A 19508-nucleotide genomic window follows, 5' to 3' on the forward strand; every position below is an offset into this window, starting at 1 on the left:
CTACAGTGGGATCCAGTGCAGGACAGCAGAATATAAAACACCCACTGGTACATAACATGTCATGTAATGTCACTACAATAATTGTTCCCTTGCTGTAATTAATGAAGAACAAAAAAACAGTCTGACACAAATAATTGCAATTTCAAAAGCTTTATTGAAAATGCATATTTCAAACATTTTTTGTAGTTTTTTTATTTTAAAGAATAGTGCATGTCTCAAAATATTAGAACGAGACCAATATGTGTATTTTTCTAAACATAGTTCCTGTGTCTGAAATTAAGTTTCTGTGTGTATTGGAGGAGTAAGCAATACTCAAAATATCTGTGTGTGTGTGTGTTGTAGTAGTAGATGGCCATTATTTATTCAAACATCTAAGTTTGGGCAGCAGCCACTGGAGAAACCTGTCAATCAAACAGGAGAATAAATAGTAGTTTTCACTTACACATCAGATAGCTGCTCTTTCTCTGCTACCTCATTCTATTTCTATAATTCTCTACCTCATTCTATTTCTATAAATCTCAAAAATGCCCTTATGTTCTACTTCTCCTTCTTCTATTTCCTCACCTCTTCCTCAGACTCTTCTTTTCCTCTTTCTTGTCCTCCTTACTTTCTCCAACATTTTCCACCTGCTTCATGTTACTAGCCTGCTCTTGCTTCACTCTCTTTTTTGCCTTGCCCTTTTTCCTTTTGACCTTCCCTTCCTGAATAATGTGGACAAGGAGATAAAGTAATATAAGCTTATGGCTATTTTCTACTCTTGAGCTACAATATCTAGAGTTATGATATACTGTAGGACATATGGCCAATATCCCCTTCCTGTTTCCTCTCACCTGTGGGTACACTCCTGCCATTTTCTGCGCCGTTTCCTGGAGCAGCTTCCTGCTGTTCTCACTCAGGTTGGTGATGGGGGCCAGGCGAGGGCTTCCTTTATTGGTGATGGGGGCCAGGCAAGGGCTTTCTGTATTTCCTCTCACCTGTGGGTACACTCCTGCCATTTTCTGCGCCGTTTCCTGGAGCAGCTTCCTGCTGTTCTCACTCAGGTTGGTGATGGGGGCCAGGCGAGGGCTTCCTGTATTGGTGATGGGGGCCAGGCAAGGGCTTTCTGTATTTCCTCTCACCTGTGGGGCCACTCCTGACATTTTCTGGAGCAGCTTCCTACCGTTCTCGCTCAGGTTGGTGATTGGGGCCAGGCGAGGGCTGTGGTGGTATGGTAAGTACTCCACAGCATGCGGAGCAACAATGACAGGGATGTTGGGTTTCGCCACAATAATCTGTACAGACATAGGGTCAAACAATTGAGATGTGACACACACTAGTGATGCGCGGGTTGACTCATAACCAGAAGTCCCACGGTTATATCCACAGGGCGGCGGATTTAGGGTCATGAAATATTGTTGAATAAACAGAAAACAATACATTAAAAAATCCATAAATGTATAATTATTGTGCAAGTTATATCTATAGGCTATTTGGCATTAGTGCGTAAGCCTAAACTTTAGGGCATAACTTGACGCGCGCCAGATAGACTACACACCAATCACCAAACGCTTTAATTCAATAAGAGAAAAGCTACGAAATGGAAAGTTGAAAATAAAGAAGGGACGGCCAGAAAAGTAATGTTTGGAAAATATTTGGTGAAGTGTTAAAAGAGGATGATGGCAGTGCCTATGTTATGTGTGATGATTGTGAGGCACTATAGAAATTCGACAGTCACAAGAGGGGGATTCAAATAGGCCTATGGCACGTCAAGGGAACAAACAGCCTACTGTTCAGATGGATTAAATGGAAACTGAAATCTGGACACTGACTGTAGATCTTTAACCTCTCACAGTCTTAATATTAACTCCTGCAGAATTAAGCATTTCTTGCAGTAAAATGATAGGCTACACCAAATGTAGGCTTTATTTTGACTCGGGAACAGCAGTGGAGAAATATGATTTCTTTCAGCATCTTGAGGGAATGCGAATGCGCAGCTAGGGACTGCTTTATCAGCATCATAAAAGCTGATAATATTTCAACCACATAAAATGTGCATCCAAGCCAAACTGAAATCTTATCAGAAACATGTCTGGTCGTTTTCAACCCGTCAAACTGATGTCATTTGGAAATTTTGCACAGAAAATGTTTCCCTTTTTTTCTTGAGTTATTGCATTTTCTTCTTGATCCCTAAACGTTTTTGGTTTATTTAGTCTTCTCTCTAATTATAGACAAGTTGACTAACAAATAGCCTACCAAAATGTTGGAAATTATAAGCAGAAAGATATCCAAATTAGGCACAAAAAAATCCTGCACCCCCTGCTAAGAAATCGTTCTGACGGTGTTCTATATTTGCGGGTTAGGGTCAGGTGCGGGCCTCAGATTTTCACTTTATCACATATAGTCGGGCGGTTGCGGCTGGGTTATTAGCAATTGCGGGTGGGTTCGGTTGAACAAACAGCTGACCCGCGCACCACTAACACACACACACACACACACGTAAGAGCCTACCAGTCGAGGGTCCTTCAGTGAAGCCCCTTTTCTCAGTGGTTCCTTTGAAGGCCCTGGACTGTCCTCAGCAGAGGCATCATTGCCATTATCACGCTGTGTGTCATAGAGCTAGTTGGTCATAGTCCATTCTTCACATTCAGTCAAAGAGTTACTCAAATACATGCTGCAGAACATACCAGAAAGTCTGACTCATCGAAGGATTGGAGAGAAAGATTGTCGTCCTCTACCATATCCCTCACTTTAAGCCTTGTCAGCTTTCCATCCTCCTCATCCTTCACTTTCAGCGGTGGTGTCCTCCTTTCATGATCCTCATCATCAGACTGTGTATCAGAGTAAACTAGTCAGAGACTAATCTCTTTACAGTGATGTCACTCAACAAAGACATGGTGTACAACTGTCTTACCTCAGATTCACAGTCAGTGAAGGAGTAGATAGAGATGTCAGAGTTGGAGGATGAGATCACCCCATCATAATTTCTATCCATCAGCCGAGTCACCCTTCCAGACTGAGGAGACAGACAAAGGCATGTACTTAGGGCAGCCATAGAATACACTGGCATTGACTGTCAAGAAAATGTTGAATATTTAGGCAATCCAACATAGTTGTACAAGTAGTGAGTAATTTATGGGTAATTGAAAATGCAAGTGTATTGAAATGCAATAAATGCAACTCCCATAACATTAGGGATAGGGCTAAAGACTTTCCATACTGTAGGATTCTTTAGCATTTCTAATGAATGATTGTCAATTCAACCAAGCCAACCAAAATGGCCATATGAATCAACAGATTGATCTATCTGTTCTGTCTCTATGGGAACAGCAGAGATGTCTGACCTGGCTAAGAGGCTCTGGATTGATGTCCCATCCATCCCCAGATGTCTGTTCCTGCCCACAGCTCACAATGATTGGCTGTGAACAGTAAAGAAAAAATGTAACACTCTTTTGCTCATTTTGGCCTTGGAAATAACTTGGAAATAAATGATGTAGCTATCAATAAATAATTTAAGTAGCTACTGTTATGTGGTTGATTTGAATGTGACATACAGGCCTTTTGTGGATCTGAGGGGTCTGCACTGATGTAGACTGTCAAGACAATATTCCATTTCAAATGTGGTTAGATAAGGAGGGATATCTGCACTTGCTTTTACTGTGATAACTGCAGTTTGTACATGCAGCATAACTAATGTTTATGTGTTATTGTTTTCAGGTCAGATTTGACTTACAGGCCTTGGCCTTCTGCGCACTTTGCCGGTTGGCCACATCACAGAATCAGGGGTGTTCACCCTCACTGGATTCAACTGTCAACACAACACTCCATTTAAAAGGTGATAACAAAAACAGAAGATTTTTTAAATATATATATATATTTGATATTTACCACATAAGGGCGGCGCCTTAAAGCTCTTTTGATTCTCTCATCATTATGATTCATCTTGCTTTCTGAGGGATACATTTCCATCAATTGATTGGCACAAAACATATCCTGGCACATACACGCATAAACATGTCCCAAATGGCACCCCAGTGCCCATATATTGCACTTATTTTGACCTGAGCCCAATAGGCACAGGTCAAAAGTAGTACACTACAGGGTGCCATTTGGGACCAAAGAATGTAAGAGCCTACCAGACGTTCTAAATTCCAAGGACGGGTCTATCCAACCGTTTCCAATCGTAGTATTTATTCTCTGCACAGTGTCAGCTAGGGCAGACTATGCACCTGAAACAACCTGACTGAAGAAAGCGATTGTACTGATGATATCAAAGCTGAACACAGTTTATGTAGTGAATTTATGCTTGGTTACGTCACAATAGGTCACAGTTTTATGGGCGCGCATAATACGTCACAGGAAAGGCTTGTATGGGACTGGACTGGTGGTATCTCCCCCTGGTCGTAATTTATAACTGTCAAATAAAATCTATCTAGCTATCTAACTGAAATGGCTGTAGAGGACTCTTTGATCATCACATTTGAGGCACATGTCAGCAGGTGGCAGTGTCTTCAAATGCAGCACTTGATGATCTGAGCAACAGTTGAGCAACTTTGTGGTTGTGACGAATCCAAATGCGGAAGTCCAGTACATTTGTTTTTGCTTAGCAAGCTTGCCCGCCTATTTCTACAATTCATCTTCTTAAACTCTGATTTTAAACTTAACCACACTGCTAACCTTATGCCCAACCTTAAATTAAGACCAAAAAGCCTATTTTTGTTTTCATTAATTTTTACGATATAGCCTATTTGTACTTTGTGGCTGTGTTATCTAGTGGGAACCTCTAGCTAGCTAGCTACCTACAATCTGGCTAAAGTGTTGCGCAATATTGGAGGAAAAGTTGATTGATTATTGTGCTTGATTATCCAAGTACTAGTTTGACAAATATGCATTGGTCATCAAAATGATATCCCGAATAATTTTAAAACATATGGTTCAGAGGTTCAAGAGTTTTACTCCTGAGTTCAGGCTCACGAGTGGTATTGTTGCTGTCATTATAGTATCATTTGTTTTGTTTACTGTCACTACATATTTCGGTTTATCAGAGGATGTCTTCAGTCTTGGAACGACAGTTTTTGGCAATGGGCATGGTAAGTTAGCTAGGAGGGTCTGAGTGAATCAACAGTTATATATGCTCAGTAGCTACTTTGTATGAGAGTGTTGTAACGTTAGCTAGCTTGCTAGAATGGTGGTCCTCTGTAGCTCAGCTGGTAGAGCACGGCTCTTGTAACGCCAAGATAGTGGGTTCGATCCCCGGGACCACCCATACACAAAAATGTATGCACGCATGACTGTAAGTCGCTTTGGATAAAAGCGTCTGCTGAATGGCATATTATTATAATAATAATAATAATAATAATAATAATAATAATAATATGCCATTTAGCAGACGCTTTTATCCAAAGCGACTTACAGTCATGCGTGCATACATTTTTTTGTGTATGGGTGGTCCCGGGGATCGAACCAACTACCTTGGCGTTTCAAGCGCCGTGCTCTACCAGCTGAGCTACAGAGGACCACATTATTATTATTATTAAAACTTATAGCTAATGTAACAGATGGTGCCAGTAGGCTACAGCAGTAGGCTACAGCACAACACACCAGTGTAGCTTATGTCTGTCAACCCTATCATTTATGTTTTAATCCTTTCCTCTTCCTTTGCAGTGCACAAGCTCATCACATACTCCTTCCACCACAAGACAGTGACCCAGCTACTCCTCAGTATTGGGGTTCTGGTGCCCCTCTGTGGAGGCATTGAGAAGAGTGTGGGCACTGTTCGGTTCCTCCTCATGTTTCTGCTGCTCTCTATCAGCACAGGGGTGTTGTACACCATACTGGGTCTGCTACTGTTTGGTGCATCTGCCCAGAACCAGGTGGAGGGGTTCATTCCAGTGTCCCTCTCCCTTATGGGTATGGCCACAGTGCACTCCCGTATGGTTAAGGGCTTTCTTTTCGGGGTCACTGTACCCATGTTAGCCCTGCCCTGGCTGTTTCTGTTCATCATAACACTTTTGGTCCCACACACTGTCTTCCTTTGCAATGCCATCGCCATCATCGCAGGGGGGATCTGTATCCTTACTCCAACCTCATTGTGGTTCAAAATAACTGATACACTCCTCTGCAGTATGTCACAGCTTTATAAGTGTGCTTAGTAGTGTAGTTAAGTGGTAATAGGTTATAGGTGTTGTATATGAATCCTGCTGCTGAACATTATGGCATGTTTGTTTAGAAAAAATATTGCATCACTGCGTCACACATTCTCCTTAACTTGCACTGGTGAAACAGACGGAAAGGGCTGGCTCTCACTTCTGGACATGTCCGATGCCAGGGCATCAGTGCTGGACAAGAAGATGCCTTTCAGGCTGCTGAGGAACATTGGTGTCCTGTATGTCCCTGCATCAACAGAGGAGAGAAGGAAGACGGTCCACCCACCGTGAGTACTAAGAAAGCACCAGACATATCATTTATCAGACAAGACAAGAGGTCATTAAATAACAATTGCTGTGTGCAAGCCAGAGCACATAATGTACTACAGTATAATGAGGTGCAGTTATAATTGATGATCCTCAGCTGTAATTGAATACTGTACAATAGGCACCTAGTGGTCCCCCATGATTAGATAGAGAATTACTGGTATAGATAGGCTCTCTGAATTCTGTCCACGTTCTCATTGATTGCAGAATGATTCCAACCCCAGGCTCCTACCCAGTCCAAGCCTACGCTCCAGTGTCCTTTACCTCCAACCTACAGGCTACCGAGACCACACCAAAGACATTTGAAGGCTGGGCCCACTCCTACTATACACAGGGGAGCCCTGTTCAGCTCTCAGGTTATTACGGACACAACCATGGATATGGCCTCAAGCATAGCTTTGGGCCAAGTCACGGACATAGTCACGAACATGGACACAGCTGCAGCCACAGCCAAGGTTATGGACATAGTCACGAACACAGCTTCGGCCATGGACTCAGTCATGGGCATGCATCTGCCTCTCAAACCAGCAGTCACTGGGCTCCAGTGGCTCAACATCCACATTCTCAACATTCCCACCTCAGTCCACTGTCTGTGTCTGTCAGTGCCCCCCAGAGTTTCACAGCAAAGATGCCGGAGTCACTGCCAGAATCTGTGATGGTTCACCCAGGAGCACCTGTGTCTTCACTGACAGATTGATGACTTCAATCCGTAACGGCAAAACTCGCTATAGCTCGATTGAAATGTAAAGGCAATGTTCGCGAAGACCGGAAATTACATTTACATTTCAAGCGTGCTATTTTCAGCAATCACAATCCTTGTAAAAACGTCAACTCTTGGTATAACTAATAACATTAAAAAAATACAAATGTCAGTGTGGTTATAAGCCGCTATAGCTCTGAACTACGGCGATACGGATTTAATCGAGCCCATAGTTGTCATTCAATGTGTTTTCTGTCTCATGTTATACATTGAGATGTAATATGCTTGGACAAGTGTTTTGAGGCAGTACTTGAAGGTCCACTTTTTCTTCACTGATGTTTTTGGTTTTAATATACAAGCAGGCTCTGAATGTTCAAGGTCAAATCAATGCAATAAAGGGTTTGCTTGTCAGTTGATTGTAAGACCACTCCTTTTGGCTTGTGTGTTTTGTACTTTGTGTTTTTTTACACATACGGTAGACAAATCTCTTGGTACTCTTGATTTATACAACCTAGATTAAAACAACGTTTTTCAAAACCCTTAGTAAACCAGAACAGTTTTTAGTTCAAACTAAACATTTTTATCACACTAATGTATTATCAGTTTTTCCCCCTTAACTACACTTAACAAAATATAAATGCAACATGTAAAGTGTTGGTCCCATGTTTCATGAGCTGAAATAAAAGATCCCAGAAATTTTCCAAACGTACAAAAAGCTTCTTTCTCTAATTTTGTATACAAATTTGTTTAAATCTCTGTTAGTGAGCATTTGTCCTTTGCCAAGATAATCCATCCACCTGACAGGTGTAGCATATCAAGAAGCTGATTTAACAGCTTGATCATTACACAGGTGCTTCTTGTGCTGGGGACAATAAAAGAGCCACTCTAAAATGTGCAGTTTTGTCACACAACACAATGCTACATATGTCTCAAGTTTTGAGGAAGCGTGCAATTGGCATGCTGACTGCAGAAATGTCCACCAGAGATGTTGCGAGAGAATTTAAAATTCATTTCTGTACCATAAGCAGACTCCAACGTCGTTTTAGAGAATTTGGCAGTACGTCCAACCGGCCTCACAACCGCAGACCACGTGTAACCACGCCACCCCAGGACCAGCAGAGTGCCCAATGGTGGCGGTGGGGTTATGATATGGGCAAGCAATGAACAGCAACTTCGCACAGCTGTTGAAGAGTGACACAACATTCCACAGGCCACAATCAACAGCCTGATACACTCAATGCGAAGGATATGTGTCGTGCTGCTTGAGGGAAATGGTGGTCACACCAGATACTGTTTGGTTTTCTGATCCACGCACCTACCTTTCTTTTAAGGTATCTGTGTTCTTAGAATAAAATACAAAATAGCATCCACTCACCACTAAATTAGATCCATTACATTCAGTTTGTTTTGCAATGCATCGTTCAAAAATTTTGGAAATTCAGAAGCAGGGGACAAGTGGGTGAGGTGATCAAGAGTGTGGGCTACAAGGGCAGATTACGATGTAATCTTTGGAAAATTAACTAGTCGTGCACAGTAAAGAGAAGCCATAAATGACAACCAAGACTAAATAAAGCAAATCAATGATCTCCATTTATTATTTCTTTACAAATGCATGCTTTAAAGTTACTGTTTATATACAAATAGCTATTTTGCATATAAAACTGGATCAAGTGGTAAGAGTCATGTAACACAGGTCAATTTTAAAAAGGCACATTTCTTATTTAAATGACAACATGTACCATACCATATTTGATTCTGTATCACTACAATAGTTGAGGGTTTCTCTATTAAAAGAAACACAAAATGACGTGCTAAAATGATAGACTGCTGAACATCACCCGTATATCATCCACTTGATTCTATTTCATACGGTTACAGAACCTCAGAAAATTGAAGTAAATATTTTGTATTTAGGCTTTCAACCATCAGCATAAGAAAATAAAACTAGATAAAGTTCTTACATATACATATCCCAGAATTAGTGATTATCAGAACACACATAAATGACAGTTAATAGATGTATTCATGTTGTACTGCAAGTGCACATACAATACAACACATATTGCATTGCCTAAATGCCGTGGTAGTGTCCAGCTAAACATAACTAGTCGGTACTAAGCCTTACAGTGGGAGAGCATGAGAAAAAAACACCTGGGCATTTTTACAGTAAACCACCATTTAATCTACAACCTTTTCGTTTAATGAACCGATGAAGAACAAGGCTCAATGACTAAACAGTTACTGCAATTTAAATGTAGGAATTGTACAGTACATGGTACAATATGAATGTGCTACTAGTATGCATATTTGACTAATCTTGCACTGCTCTCTGTATTTACACAACCTTCGTGCATCTGAATAGGCAGCCATGTTGAACTTGTAAATACATTTAAAGATGCAAATATAGAATGCTTTCAATGCCGTAGACATTTCAGGAGTTAATTTACAATATATTACTTTTTTTATCGCCTTGTGGGGATCTTCACAGCATGATAAACGTCCAGAGGCAATATTTCATATCATAATCACCTCTGTTTGCGCCTAGTTTCACTTACAAAAACGATGTGTAACATTCAATGTATAATATCTCCAATTTTTCTAATCTGATGGGAAACAATGAAGGTCTGCACTCTATTTTATAAAAAAATCTATTGGTTTATTCCAAAATGTTCCATAACCTTAAAAGGAGCGCGTGGACCAAATCTACACTGAACAAAAATATAAACGCAACATGCAACTATTTCAAAGATTTTACTGAGTTACAGTTCATATAAGGAAATCAGTCAATTGAAATGAATAAATTAGGCCCTAATCTATGGATTTCACATGACTGGGAATTCAGATATGGAACACGCTGTCGTACACGTCAATCCAGAGCATCCCAAACATGCTCAATCAGTGACATGTCTGGTGAGTATGCAGGCCATGGAAGAACTGGGACATTTTCAGCTTCCAGAAATTGTGAACAGATCCTTGTGACATGGGGCCGTGCATTATTGTGCTGAAACGTGAGGTGATGGTGGCGGATGAATGGCACGACAATGGGCCTCAGGATCTCGTCACGGTATCTCTGTGCATTCAAATTGCCATCGATTTAAAATGCAATTGTGTTCATTGTCCGTAGCTTATGCCTGTCCATACCATAACCCCACCACCACGGGGCACTCTGTCCACAATGTTGACATCAGCAAACCGCTCGCCCACATGGCGCCATACACGCTGACTTCTACCTGGTACAGTTGAAACCGGGATTCATCCGTGAAGAGCACACTTCTCCAGCATGCCAGTTGCTATCGAAGGTGAGCATTTGCCCACAGAAGTCAGTTACGACGCCAAACTGCAGTCAGGTCAAGACCCTGGTGAGGACGACGAGCATGCAGATTAGCTTCCCTGAGACGGTTACTGACAGTTTGTGCAGAAATTATTCTGTTGTGCAAACCCACAGATTCATCAGCTGTCCGGGTGGTTGGTCTCAGACGATCCCACAGGTGAAGGAGCCGGATGTGGAGGTCCTGGGCTGGCGTGGTTACACGTGCACAAAATTTGAGAGAAATAAGCTTTTTGTGTGGATGGAAAATGTCTGGGATCTTTTATTTCAGCTCATGAAACATGGGACCAACACTTTACATGTTGCGTTTATATTTTGTTCAGTGTACATGAAAGGCCTGGGGGTTAGGGGTCGATTTGGAGTATGAGCCCATTCCCAACCAATCTTGAATGAATTGCACTACCTCTCAGCACGAGTCTCTACAAAATGCTGTCAGTAAGATTACACAACAAGACAATAAGTACAACAAACATTCATTCATACGTCTTTCCATTTAGTGATTATGTGCTGACACGTTACCTCCAAAAACAGTTTAAAACTGTTTTCCGTTACCACTCACCCTCCACCCGAAAGAAATAGGTTAACATATGGGGTTGTGAGGGTGTGCTGTAACGTTAACTTAATCTTCCTTAGCTCCACACGTCCTGAGAGTAGCGGCCCTTGGTCATCAGCTTCTTGATGTAAGCCACAGCCTGTGTGTGTGTGAGACCTCCCACCTCCTCAACGATGTCATAGAAGGAATTCTGCACATCCCGCGCCATGTTCCGAGCATTCCTAGGAAAAGACAAGTGGCAGCCATATTTACAGTAGGCACACAATAATGATGGATTTTCTCTTTCAAAAAACCCTCAAAGCTTGTACATGTACTGTGCCTTCAGGAAGTATTCACACCCACATTTTGTTGTGTTACAGCCTGAATTTAAAATGGAATAAATTGAGATTTTCTGTCACTGACCTACACACAACACCCCATAATGTCAAAGTGGAATTATGTTTTTAGAAATGTTTAGAAAGCTATAAAAAATGAAAAGCTGAAATGTCTTGAGTCAATATGTATTCAACCCATTTGTTATGGCAAGCCTAAATAAGTTCAGGAGTAAAAATATGCTTAACAACTCACATAATAAGTTGCAATAATAGTGTTTGACATGATTTTTGAATGAACACGGCCCTCCCCCTTCCTACTGCTCATTCAGTAACAACCTGCCTGCTCACTGCCTGGTAGTCAGCAGCAGGTCACAGTGAAAAATATGTTTTGTTTGAAGAAATGCCATGTTTACCCCCCGCGACATCGTTTTCAAAGTAGCCCAAATGTTAGCAAAACTGCGGACATGGCAACCCTGCACTGAAGCATCTGCTCGTTGCATGGTAACAATAGTCTCTCTGCCTGGTTGGGTTTCTGGTGAGCAAACCAACTATTTTGTGCACTACTGCCACCTACAGTGGGATCCAGTGCAGGACAGCAGAATATAAAACACCCACTGGTACATAACATGTCATGTAATGTCACTACAATAATTGTTCCCTTGCTGTAATTAATGAAGAACAAAAAAACAGTCTGACACAAATAATTGCAATTTCAAAAGCTTTATTGAAAATGCATATTTCAAACATTTTTTGTAGTTTTTTTATTTTAAAGAATAGTGCATGTCTCAAAATATTAGAACGAGACCAATATGTGTATTTTTCTAAACATAGTTCCTGTGTCTGAAATTAAGTTTCTGTGTGTATTGGAGGAGTAAGCAATACTCAAAATATCTGTGTATGTGTGTGTTGTAGTAGTAGATGGCCATTATTTATTCAAACATCTAAGTTTGGGCAGCAGCCACTGGAGAAACCTGTCAATCAAACAGGACAATAAATAGTAGTTTTCACTTACACATCAGATAGCTGCTCTTTCTCTGCTACCTCATTCTATTTCTATAATTCTCTACCTCATTCTATTTCTATAAATCTCAAAAATGCCCTTGTTATGTTCTACTTCTCCTTCTTCTATTTCCTCACCTCTTCCTCAGACTCTTATTTTCCTCTTTCTTGTCCTCCTTACTTTCTCCAACATTTTCCACCTGCTTCATGTTACTAGCCTGCTCTTGCTTCACTCGCTTTTTTGCCTTGCCCTTTTTCCTTTTGACCTTCCCTTCCTGAATATTTTGGACAAGGAGATAAAGTAATATAAGCTTATGGCTATTTTCTACTCTTGAGCTACGATATCTAGAGTTATGATATACTGTAGGACATATGGCCAATATCCCCTTCCTGTTTCCTCTCACCTGTGGGTACACTCCTGTCATTTTCTGCGCCATTTCCTGGAGCAGCTTCCTGCTGTTCTCACTCAGGTTGGTGATGGGGGCCAGGCGAGGGCTTCCTGTATTGGTGATGGGGGCCAGGCAAGGGCTTTCTGTATTTCCTCTCACCTGTGGGGCCACTCCTGACATTTTCTGGAGCAGCTTCCTACCGTTCTCGCTCAGGTTGGTGATTGGGGCCAGGCGAGGGCTGTGGTGGTATGGTAAGTACTCCACAGCAGGCGGAGCAACAATGACAGGGACAGGGCTGGGAGGAGTCAGAGGCTTTGGGACATCCTCTGGAGAGGGCAGGGCCCGTAGGGCTTCAGCCAGGGTCCAGGGTGCTGAGGTCACAAGAGGAGAAAGGCAAGTCTGGCCAGGCACAGGACCAGAGACTTTCCCTGGGCTCTGTAATACCAGAAACAACAAACAAACTGTCAGGACAGTGCTATGTTATACACAATCTCTAGATATACTGTATAACTAATCTATAAATACATTAGATACATGACTACACTCAATAAGTAAGAGTAACTTACAAAGCGCTGGACTTCATACTTCTTTGCTATGCTGGTCTTCATTTCTGCCATGCTCTCTACCATTTCGGCCATCTCTCCAGTGCATTTCTTGAAAGCCACTTTCAACCTTTCCAAGTCATTCAGCCAACTGTCCAGGTCTACTGCCTCAAGATCTCATTTTGCTGCAGTTTCTCTTCATCACTTGGATCAGTGCCCTCAACTCCTCGCCCCTCCTCCCATTGTCTTCCCTATTCACATCTTCATCCCTCAGTCTTTCATCCTTCCTCCTCCCCATCCACTTCTCAATCCAGGCTCTGAAGCATCCCTCATTCTTCTTCTGCCTCTCTTGGTTGATGTCCAGACCGTCATTGACCGTCTTCAGGCCTTCCTCCAGGTCAAGCTCTATGGAGGCCAGGTTTTCTTTAATTCTCCTCAGGCTCTCCTCATTGGTGTTGGTCCACTGTGTCTTCTTGTCCAGCTGCTGCCTGCAGGGCCGGACAGAAGGGACCACCTCCATCTGGCGTGACACCTTCTTCAGGGCACTCACAGAGGCAGGGAGAGGGATGTTGGGTTTGGCCACAATAATATGTACAGACATCGGGTCAAACAATTGAGATGTGACACACACTAGTGATGCGCGGGTTGACTCATAACCAGAAGTCCTGCGGTTATATCCACAGGGCGGGGGATTTAGGGTCATGAAATATTGTTGAATAAACAGAAAACAATACATTAAAAAATCCATAAATGTATAATTATTGTGCAAGTTATATCTATAGGCTATTTGGCATTAGTGTGTAAGCCTAAACTTTAGGGCATAACTTGACGCGCGCCAGATAGACTACACACCAATCACCAAACGCTTTAATTCAATAAGAGAAAAGCTACTAAATGGAAAGTTGAAAATAAAGAAGGGACGGCCAGAAAAGTAATGTTTGGAAAATATTTGGTGAAGTGTTAAAAGAGGATGATGGCAGTGCCTATGTTATGTTTGATGATTGTGAGGCACTATAGAAATTCGACAGTCACAAGAGGGGGATTCAAATAGGCCTATGGCACGTCAAGGGAACAAACAGCCTACTGTTCAGATGAGTTAGATGGAAACTGAAATCTGGACACTGACTGTAGATCTTTAACCTCTCACAGTCTTAATATTAACTCCTGCAGAATTAAGCATTTCTTGCAGTAAAATGATAGGCTACACCAAATGTAGGCTTTATTTTGACTCGGGAACAGCAGTGGAGAAATATGATTTCTTTCAGCATCTTGAGGGAATGCAAATGCGCAGCTAGGGACTGCTTTATCAGCATCATAAAAGCTGATAATATTTCAACCACATAAAATGTGCATCCAAGCCAAACTGAAATCTTATCAGAAACATGTCTGGTCGTTTTCAACCCGTCAAACTGATGTCATTTGGAAATTTTGCACAGAAAATGTTTCCCTTTTGATCTTAAGTTATTGCATTTTCTTCTTGATCCCTAAAAGTTTTTGGTTTATTTAGTCTTCTATCTAATTATAGACAAGTTGACTAACAAATAGCCTACCAAAATGTTGGAAATTATAAGCAGAAACATATCCAAACTAGGCACAAAAAAATCCTGCACCCCCTGCTAAGAAATCGTTCTGACGGTGTTCTATATTTGCGGGTTAGGGTCAGGTGCGGGCCTCAGATTTTCACTTTATCACATATAGTCGGGCGGTTGCGGATGGGTTATTAGCAATTGCGGGTGGGTTCGGTTGAACAAACAGCTGACCCGCGCACCACTAACACACACACACACACACACACACACGTAAGAGCCTACCAGTCGAGGGTCCTTCAGTGAAGCCCCTTTTCTCAGTGGTTCCTTTGAAGGCCCTGGACTGTCCTCAGCAGAGGCATCATTGCCATTATCACACTGTGTGTCAGAGAGCTAGTTGGTCATAGTCCATTCTCCACATTCAGTCAAAGAGTTACTCAAATACATGCTGCAGAACATACCAGAAAGTCTGACTCATCGAAGGAGTGGAGAGAAAGATCGTCGTCCTCTACTATATCCCTCACTTTAAGCCTTGTCACCTTTCCATCCTCCTCATCCTTCACTTTCAGCAGTGGTGTCCTCCTTTCATGATCCTCATCATCAGACTGGGTATCAGAGTCAACTAGTCAGAGACTATTCTCCTTACAGTGATGTCACTCAACAAAGACATGGTGTACAACTGTCTTACCTCAGATTCACAGTCAGTGAAGGAGTAGATAGAGATGTCATCAGAGTTGGAGGATGAGATCACCCCATCATCATTTCTATCCATCAGCCGAGTCACCCTTCCAGACTGAGGAGACAGACAAAGGCATGTACTTAGGGCAGCCATAGAATACACTGGCATTGACTGTCAAGAAAATGTTGAATATTTAGGCAATCCAACATAGTTGTACAAGTAGTGAGTAATTTATGGGTAATTGAAAATGCAAGTGTATTGAAATGCAATAAATGCAACTCCCATAACATTAGGGATGGGGCTAAAGACTTTCCATACTGTAGGATTCTTTAGCATTTCTCTGTTCAAATATTTTTTTATTGAACACACACAAGAATGGTGTATAGGTATGAAAGACATGTGTACAGTTCTTATCTAAACATAAGAGAACAGACATGAACAACAAGACCCAGAGTTCTGGACACAAAACAAATATTACAAAACACGACATACAGAACAGGGACAGGTAGAAAGAAAAAGGGTATATGTAACCCCCCCCACTTATCCCCCCCTATTCCACCCTATTCCCCTCCCGACTGCTCGAGTGTCAGGGCCAGCACACGCTGCCCAAAGGTAGATTACAATATGACAATTGAGAGTGCGTTAAAAAGTACAAATTCACAGCACCGACTGGTCCAGGTAAGAGAGGAAAGGCTGCCAGATTTGATCAAATGTTGATAATTTATTGTTCAGAATATATCTAATTCTTTCTAAGTGTACAGTTTTTGCCACTTCGCTGAGCCATAATTTGGTAGAGGGCGCTTCCCTCCTTTTCCAAAACAACAAGATTAATTTTTTTGCCGAAATGAGACTGTAAGAGATGAGTTGTTTTTGGGAGTTGGTTAATCCGTTTAGGGAATCGGACACTCCCAGGATTATCAGAAGCGGGTCTGGGTCTATTGAAGTCTCCAGAACTTCAGAGAGGACCCCAAATATTCCACACCAATAACCATACAGACTAGAGCATAGGGCAAAGCAGTGGAGTAGTGGACCCTGCTCAGCCTGACATTTATCACACATAGGGGATGTATCAGGAAATATCCTATGCAGTTTAGTTTTGGAGTAGTGTAATCTGTGTAATACCTTAAATTGTATGAGACGATGTCTGGAGTTAATGGAGCAGGTGTGGATATACTCCAAGCTATCCTCCCAGTCTGCCACCGAAATATCAGTCCCTAGTTCTTCCTCCCATTTTGCCTTAATGGCATCTGTAGAGGGTGCGCTAACAGATTGAAAAGCGTCATATAGACGAGATATCAGTTTGTCTGAGGTGGGGCATATTTTTATGCATCCGTCAAACATGGAAGGTTTAGCATTCTCAAATGTTGGGAGGTGTTTTCTAACATAGTCTCTAATTTGTAGGTATCTGAAAAAGTTACTTCTGGGAAGGTTATAAGTTTCCCTCAGCGCTTCAAAGGAAGCAAAGGTCCCTCCTATATATAAATCCCCTATGGTACTTATCCCCAACTCTCCCCATCGCTCAAAGGTGTTATCAAGGTTAGAGGGGGCAAAGGAGGGATTCCTGGCAACAGGGAGCATGAATGATATTGGTCTAAGCTCAAAGTGGACTTTAATTTGCTTCCAGATTCGGACTGTGCTATGTATAATAGGATTGTTATGGTAAAGTGACATCTCCAGATTAACAGGTGACAAAATCACGGCACCAATAGAGAAGGGGTGACACTCCTCCCGCTCCATGCTAAGCCAGCTGGATGGCGGGGTTGCGTCATCCAGCAAAAACGTAACAGCGCGGAGGTTAGCGGCCCAATAGTAAAATATAAAATTTGGGAGAGACAATCCTCCTTCCATCTTGGATTTACATAGGTGTTTTATACCTATCCTGTGTGTTTTATAATCCCAGATGAAAGGATTGATAATAGAGTCCAGTTGTTTATGAAATGATTTAGGTATGAATACTGGGATGTTCTGGTATAGGTAGAGCAGTTGTGGGAGGAAGACCATTTTAATGGCATTAATTCTTCCGAGCAGAGAAATTGGGAGTTCTCCAAAACTGTTTGTTTGCCTTGAGATTTTGCATCAGAGAAGGGAAATTCTCTTTAAATAGTAAGGAGTATTGTTTGGTAACTACAATTCCAAGGTAGATACATTTTTCTGAAGATAACTTAACTGGAAGATGTTCTAGCCAGGAGGTGTTTTGCAACCGTATGGGCATTAATTCCCTCTTGTTCCAATTTATTCTATATCCCGAGAAGGTACCAAACAAATTAATCACCTCAAGAATAGCTGGAATACTAGCGTGGGGTTCTGTTACATAGAGGAGAATATCATCTGCGTATAGGGAAATCTTATTTAGAGTATCTTTAGTATTATAGCCGTGTATTGCTGAATGAGATCTGATCGCTTGAGCGAGAGGTTCAATAATTAGGGCGAAGAGCATAGGCGACAGCGCACAACCCTACCTTGTCCCTCTGTGGAGGTTAAATCGGGGCGACATTGATTGGTTAGTGAGTATTCTCGCACAGGGGTTCCTATATAAAAGCTGGATCCAATTTATGAACCCATCTCCAATATTAAATTTCTGTAGGACCTTGAATAGATAGGGCCACTCAACTTGGTCAAAGGCCTTTTCGGCGTCAAGAGATATAACGGCAAGGTCCACGTTAGGTAACCTCTGAGAATACATAATGTGAAGAGGCGCCTGAGATTGAAGAATGAGTTTCTATTAGGGATAAAGCCGGTCTGGTCCGAATGGACCAATTTGCCAATTAAAGTGCTAAGCCTGTTAGCCAGAGTTTTTGCTAAAATCTTTTGGTCTGTATTAAGGAGGGATATTGGTCTGTATGACCCTACCTCTTCCGGATCTTTACCCTTCTTATGTATAACTGTAATAAACGCCTCATCCAAAGTAGATGGGAGAGCTCCATCCTCATTGGCCCGAACCAACATTTTGTGCAGGTAGGGAGATAGCATGTTGCTGAATGTTTTATAGAATTCACCAGGGTATCCATCTGGGCCCGGGGTCTTGCCACTCTTTAGAGATTTAATTGTTTCTCTAATTTCTTCAAGAGATATTTCCTTATTCAGGAAGTTAGAGTCTTCCTGGTTCAGGGCAGGAAGATTACAGTCCTCCAAAAAGTTATGCATAATTAAGGGATTAGGATCCGCTTTAGATGTATATAGAGTCTCATAAAACTGACGGAATCTGTCATTGATGTCTTTGGGGGAGGAGAGTAATTCCCCAGATGCAGATTTAACTTTGTGAATCATTCGGTCACTCACGTTTTTTCGAAGTTGTCTGGCGAGTAATTTGTGTGGTTTGTCACCAAACTCAAAATATTTTTGCTTGGCATAGAGAAAAGATTTAGCAATTTTAGCCGAGAGGATCTGATTGTATTAAAATTTTAAAGACATAATTTGTTTATGTTTCTCCATAGATGGATGTCTAGCATTCTCCCTATCCAGTAAGTGAATTTGTCCCTCCAGTTCTACCAATTTTTTTCTGTTTTGCCTACTGGCAGTCTGAAAGGAGATGATACAGCCTCTCAAATAAGCCTTCAGCGTTTCCCACAATAATGCTGGGGAAGTCTCTGTGTTGTCGTTGGTATCAAAGAAAAATGTAATTTGGTCTTTAAGATGTTCACAGAATGTTGGTTCTGTGAGGAGCTGAGGATTCAACCTCCAGACCCTCTCGTTTGGTACGATGTCACCCAATCTCAGGGAGAAGATGAGTGGACTGTGGTCAGAGATTATAATATCATGATATCTCACATTACAGGTATAGGGGAGTAGTTTAGCATCAACCAAAAAGTAGTCAATTCGAGTATATACATTGTGAACATGAGAGTAAAAGGAGTATTCCCTACCCGTAGGATTAGAGATCCTCCATATATCAAATAAGTTAGAATTTTTTATGTAGGTATTCAAGAATTCGCTTGAATAGGAGGTAGGGGTTCGCCGGGTAGAGGATCTATCCAAATATTGGTCTAGTACACAGTTAAGGTCCCCTCCAATGACCAGATTAGTATGGGA

General features: G+C 41.7%; 2 protein-coding genes and 1 long non-coding RNA gene across 3 annotated transcripts in view; 1 reads left to right on the forward strand and 2 right to left on the reverse strand.

Annotated features, from left to right (window-relative positions):
- The window catches only part of LOC311108574 (translocating chain-associated membrane protein 2-like), a 266741-nt gene that overhangs the window by 217907 nt on the left and 29326 nt on the right, over nucleotides 1-19508 (reverse strand). The gene's annotated exons all lie outside the window — the stretch shown is intronic.
- LOC311108567 (rhomboid domain-containing protein 2-like) lies at nucleotides 4560-7560 on the forward strand. Its single transcript, XM_084151221.1, has 4 exons — nucleotides 4560-5066; nucleotides 5641-6045; nucleotides 6262-6409; nucleotides 6657-7560. The coding sequence occupies exons 1-4, from the start codon at nucleotides 4880-4882 to the stop codon at nucleotides 7144-7146; spliced, it is 1230 nt and encodes a 409-aa protein (XP_084007347.1). The 5' UTR covers nucleotides 4560-4879; the 3' UTR covers nucleotides 7147-7560.
- On the reverse strand, nucleotides 8718-12872 carry LOC311108588. Its single transcript, XR_014610522.1, has 2 exons — nucleotides 12748-12872; nucleotides 8718-11251 (listed from the first exon to the last, which is right to left on the reverse strand). It is a non-coding gene; the product is annotated as an uncharacterized lncRNA (long non-coding RNA).

Source organism: Coregonus lavaretus (genome assembly GCF_964263955.1).
Source record: "Coregonus lavaretus genome assembly, chromosome: 33".
Classification (NCBI taxonomy): domain Eukaryota; kingdom Metazoa; phylum Chordata; class Actinopteri; order Salmoniformes; family Salmonidae; genus Coregonus; species Coregonus lavaretus.

Bases quoted from the DNA above. Each gene is read 5' to 3' on its own strand.
- LOC311108567 (XM_084151221.1), top strand. From the start codon at position 4,880: ATGATATCCCGAATAATTTTAAAACATATGGTTCAGAGGTTCAAGAGT. The intron at 5,067-5,640 runs GTAAGTTAGCTA...CTTCCTTTGCAG, and splicing joins AGTTTTTGGCAATGGGCATG to TGCACAAGCTCATCACATAC. The intron at 6,046-6,261 runs GTATCCTTACTC...CTGGTGAAACAG, and splicing joins CATCATCGCAGGGGGGATCT to ACGGAAAGGGCTGGCTCTCA.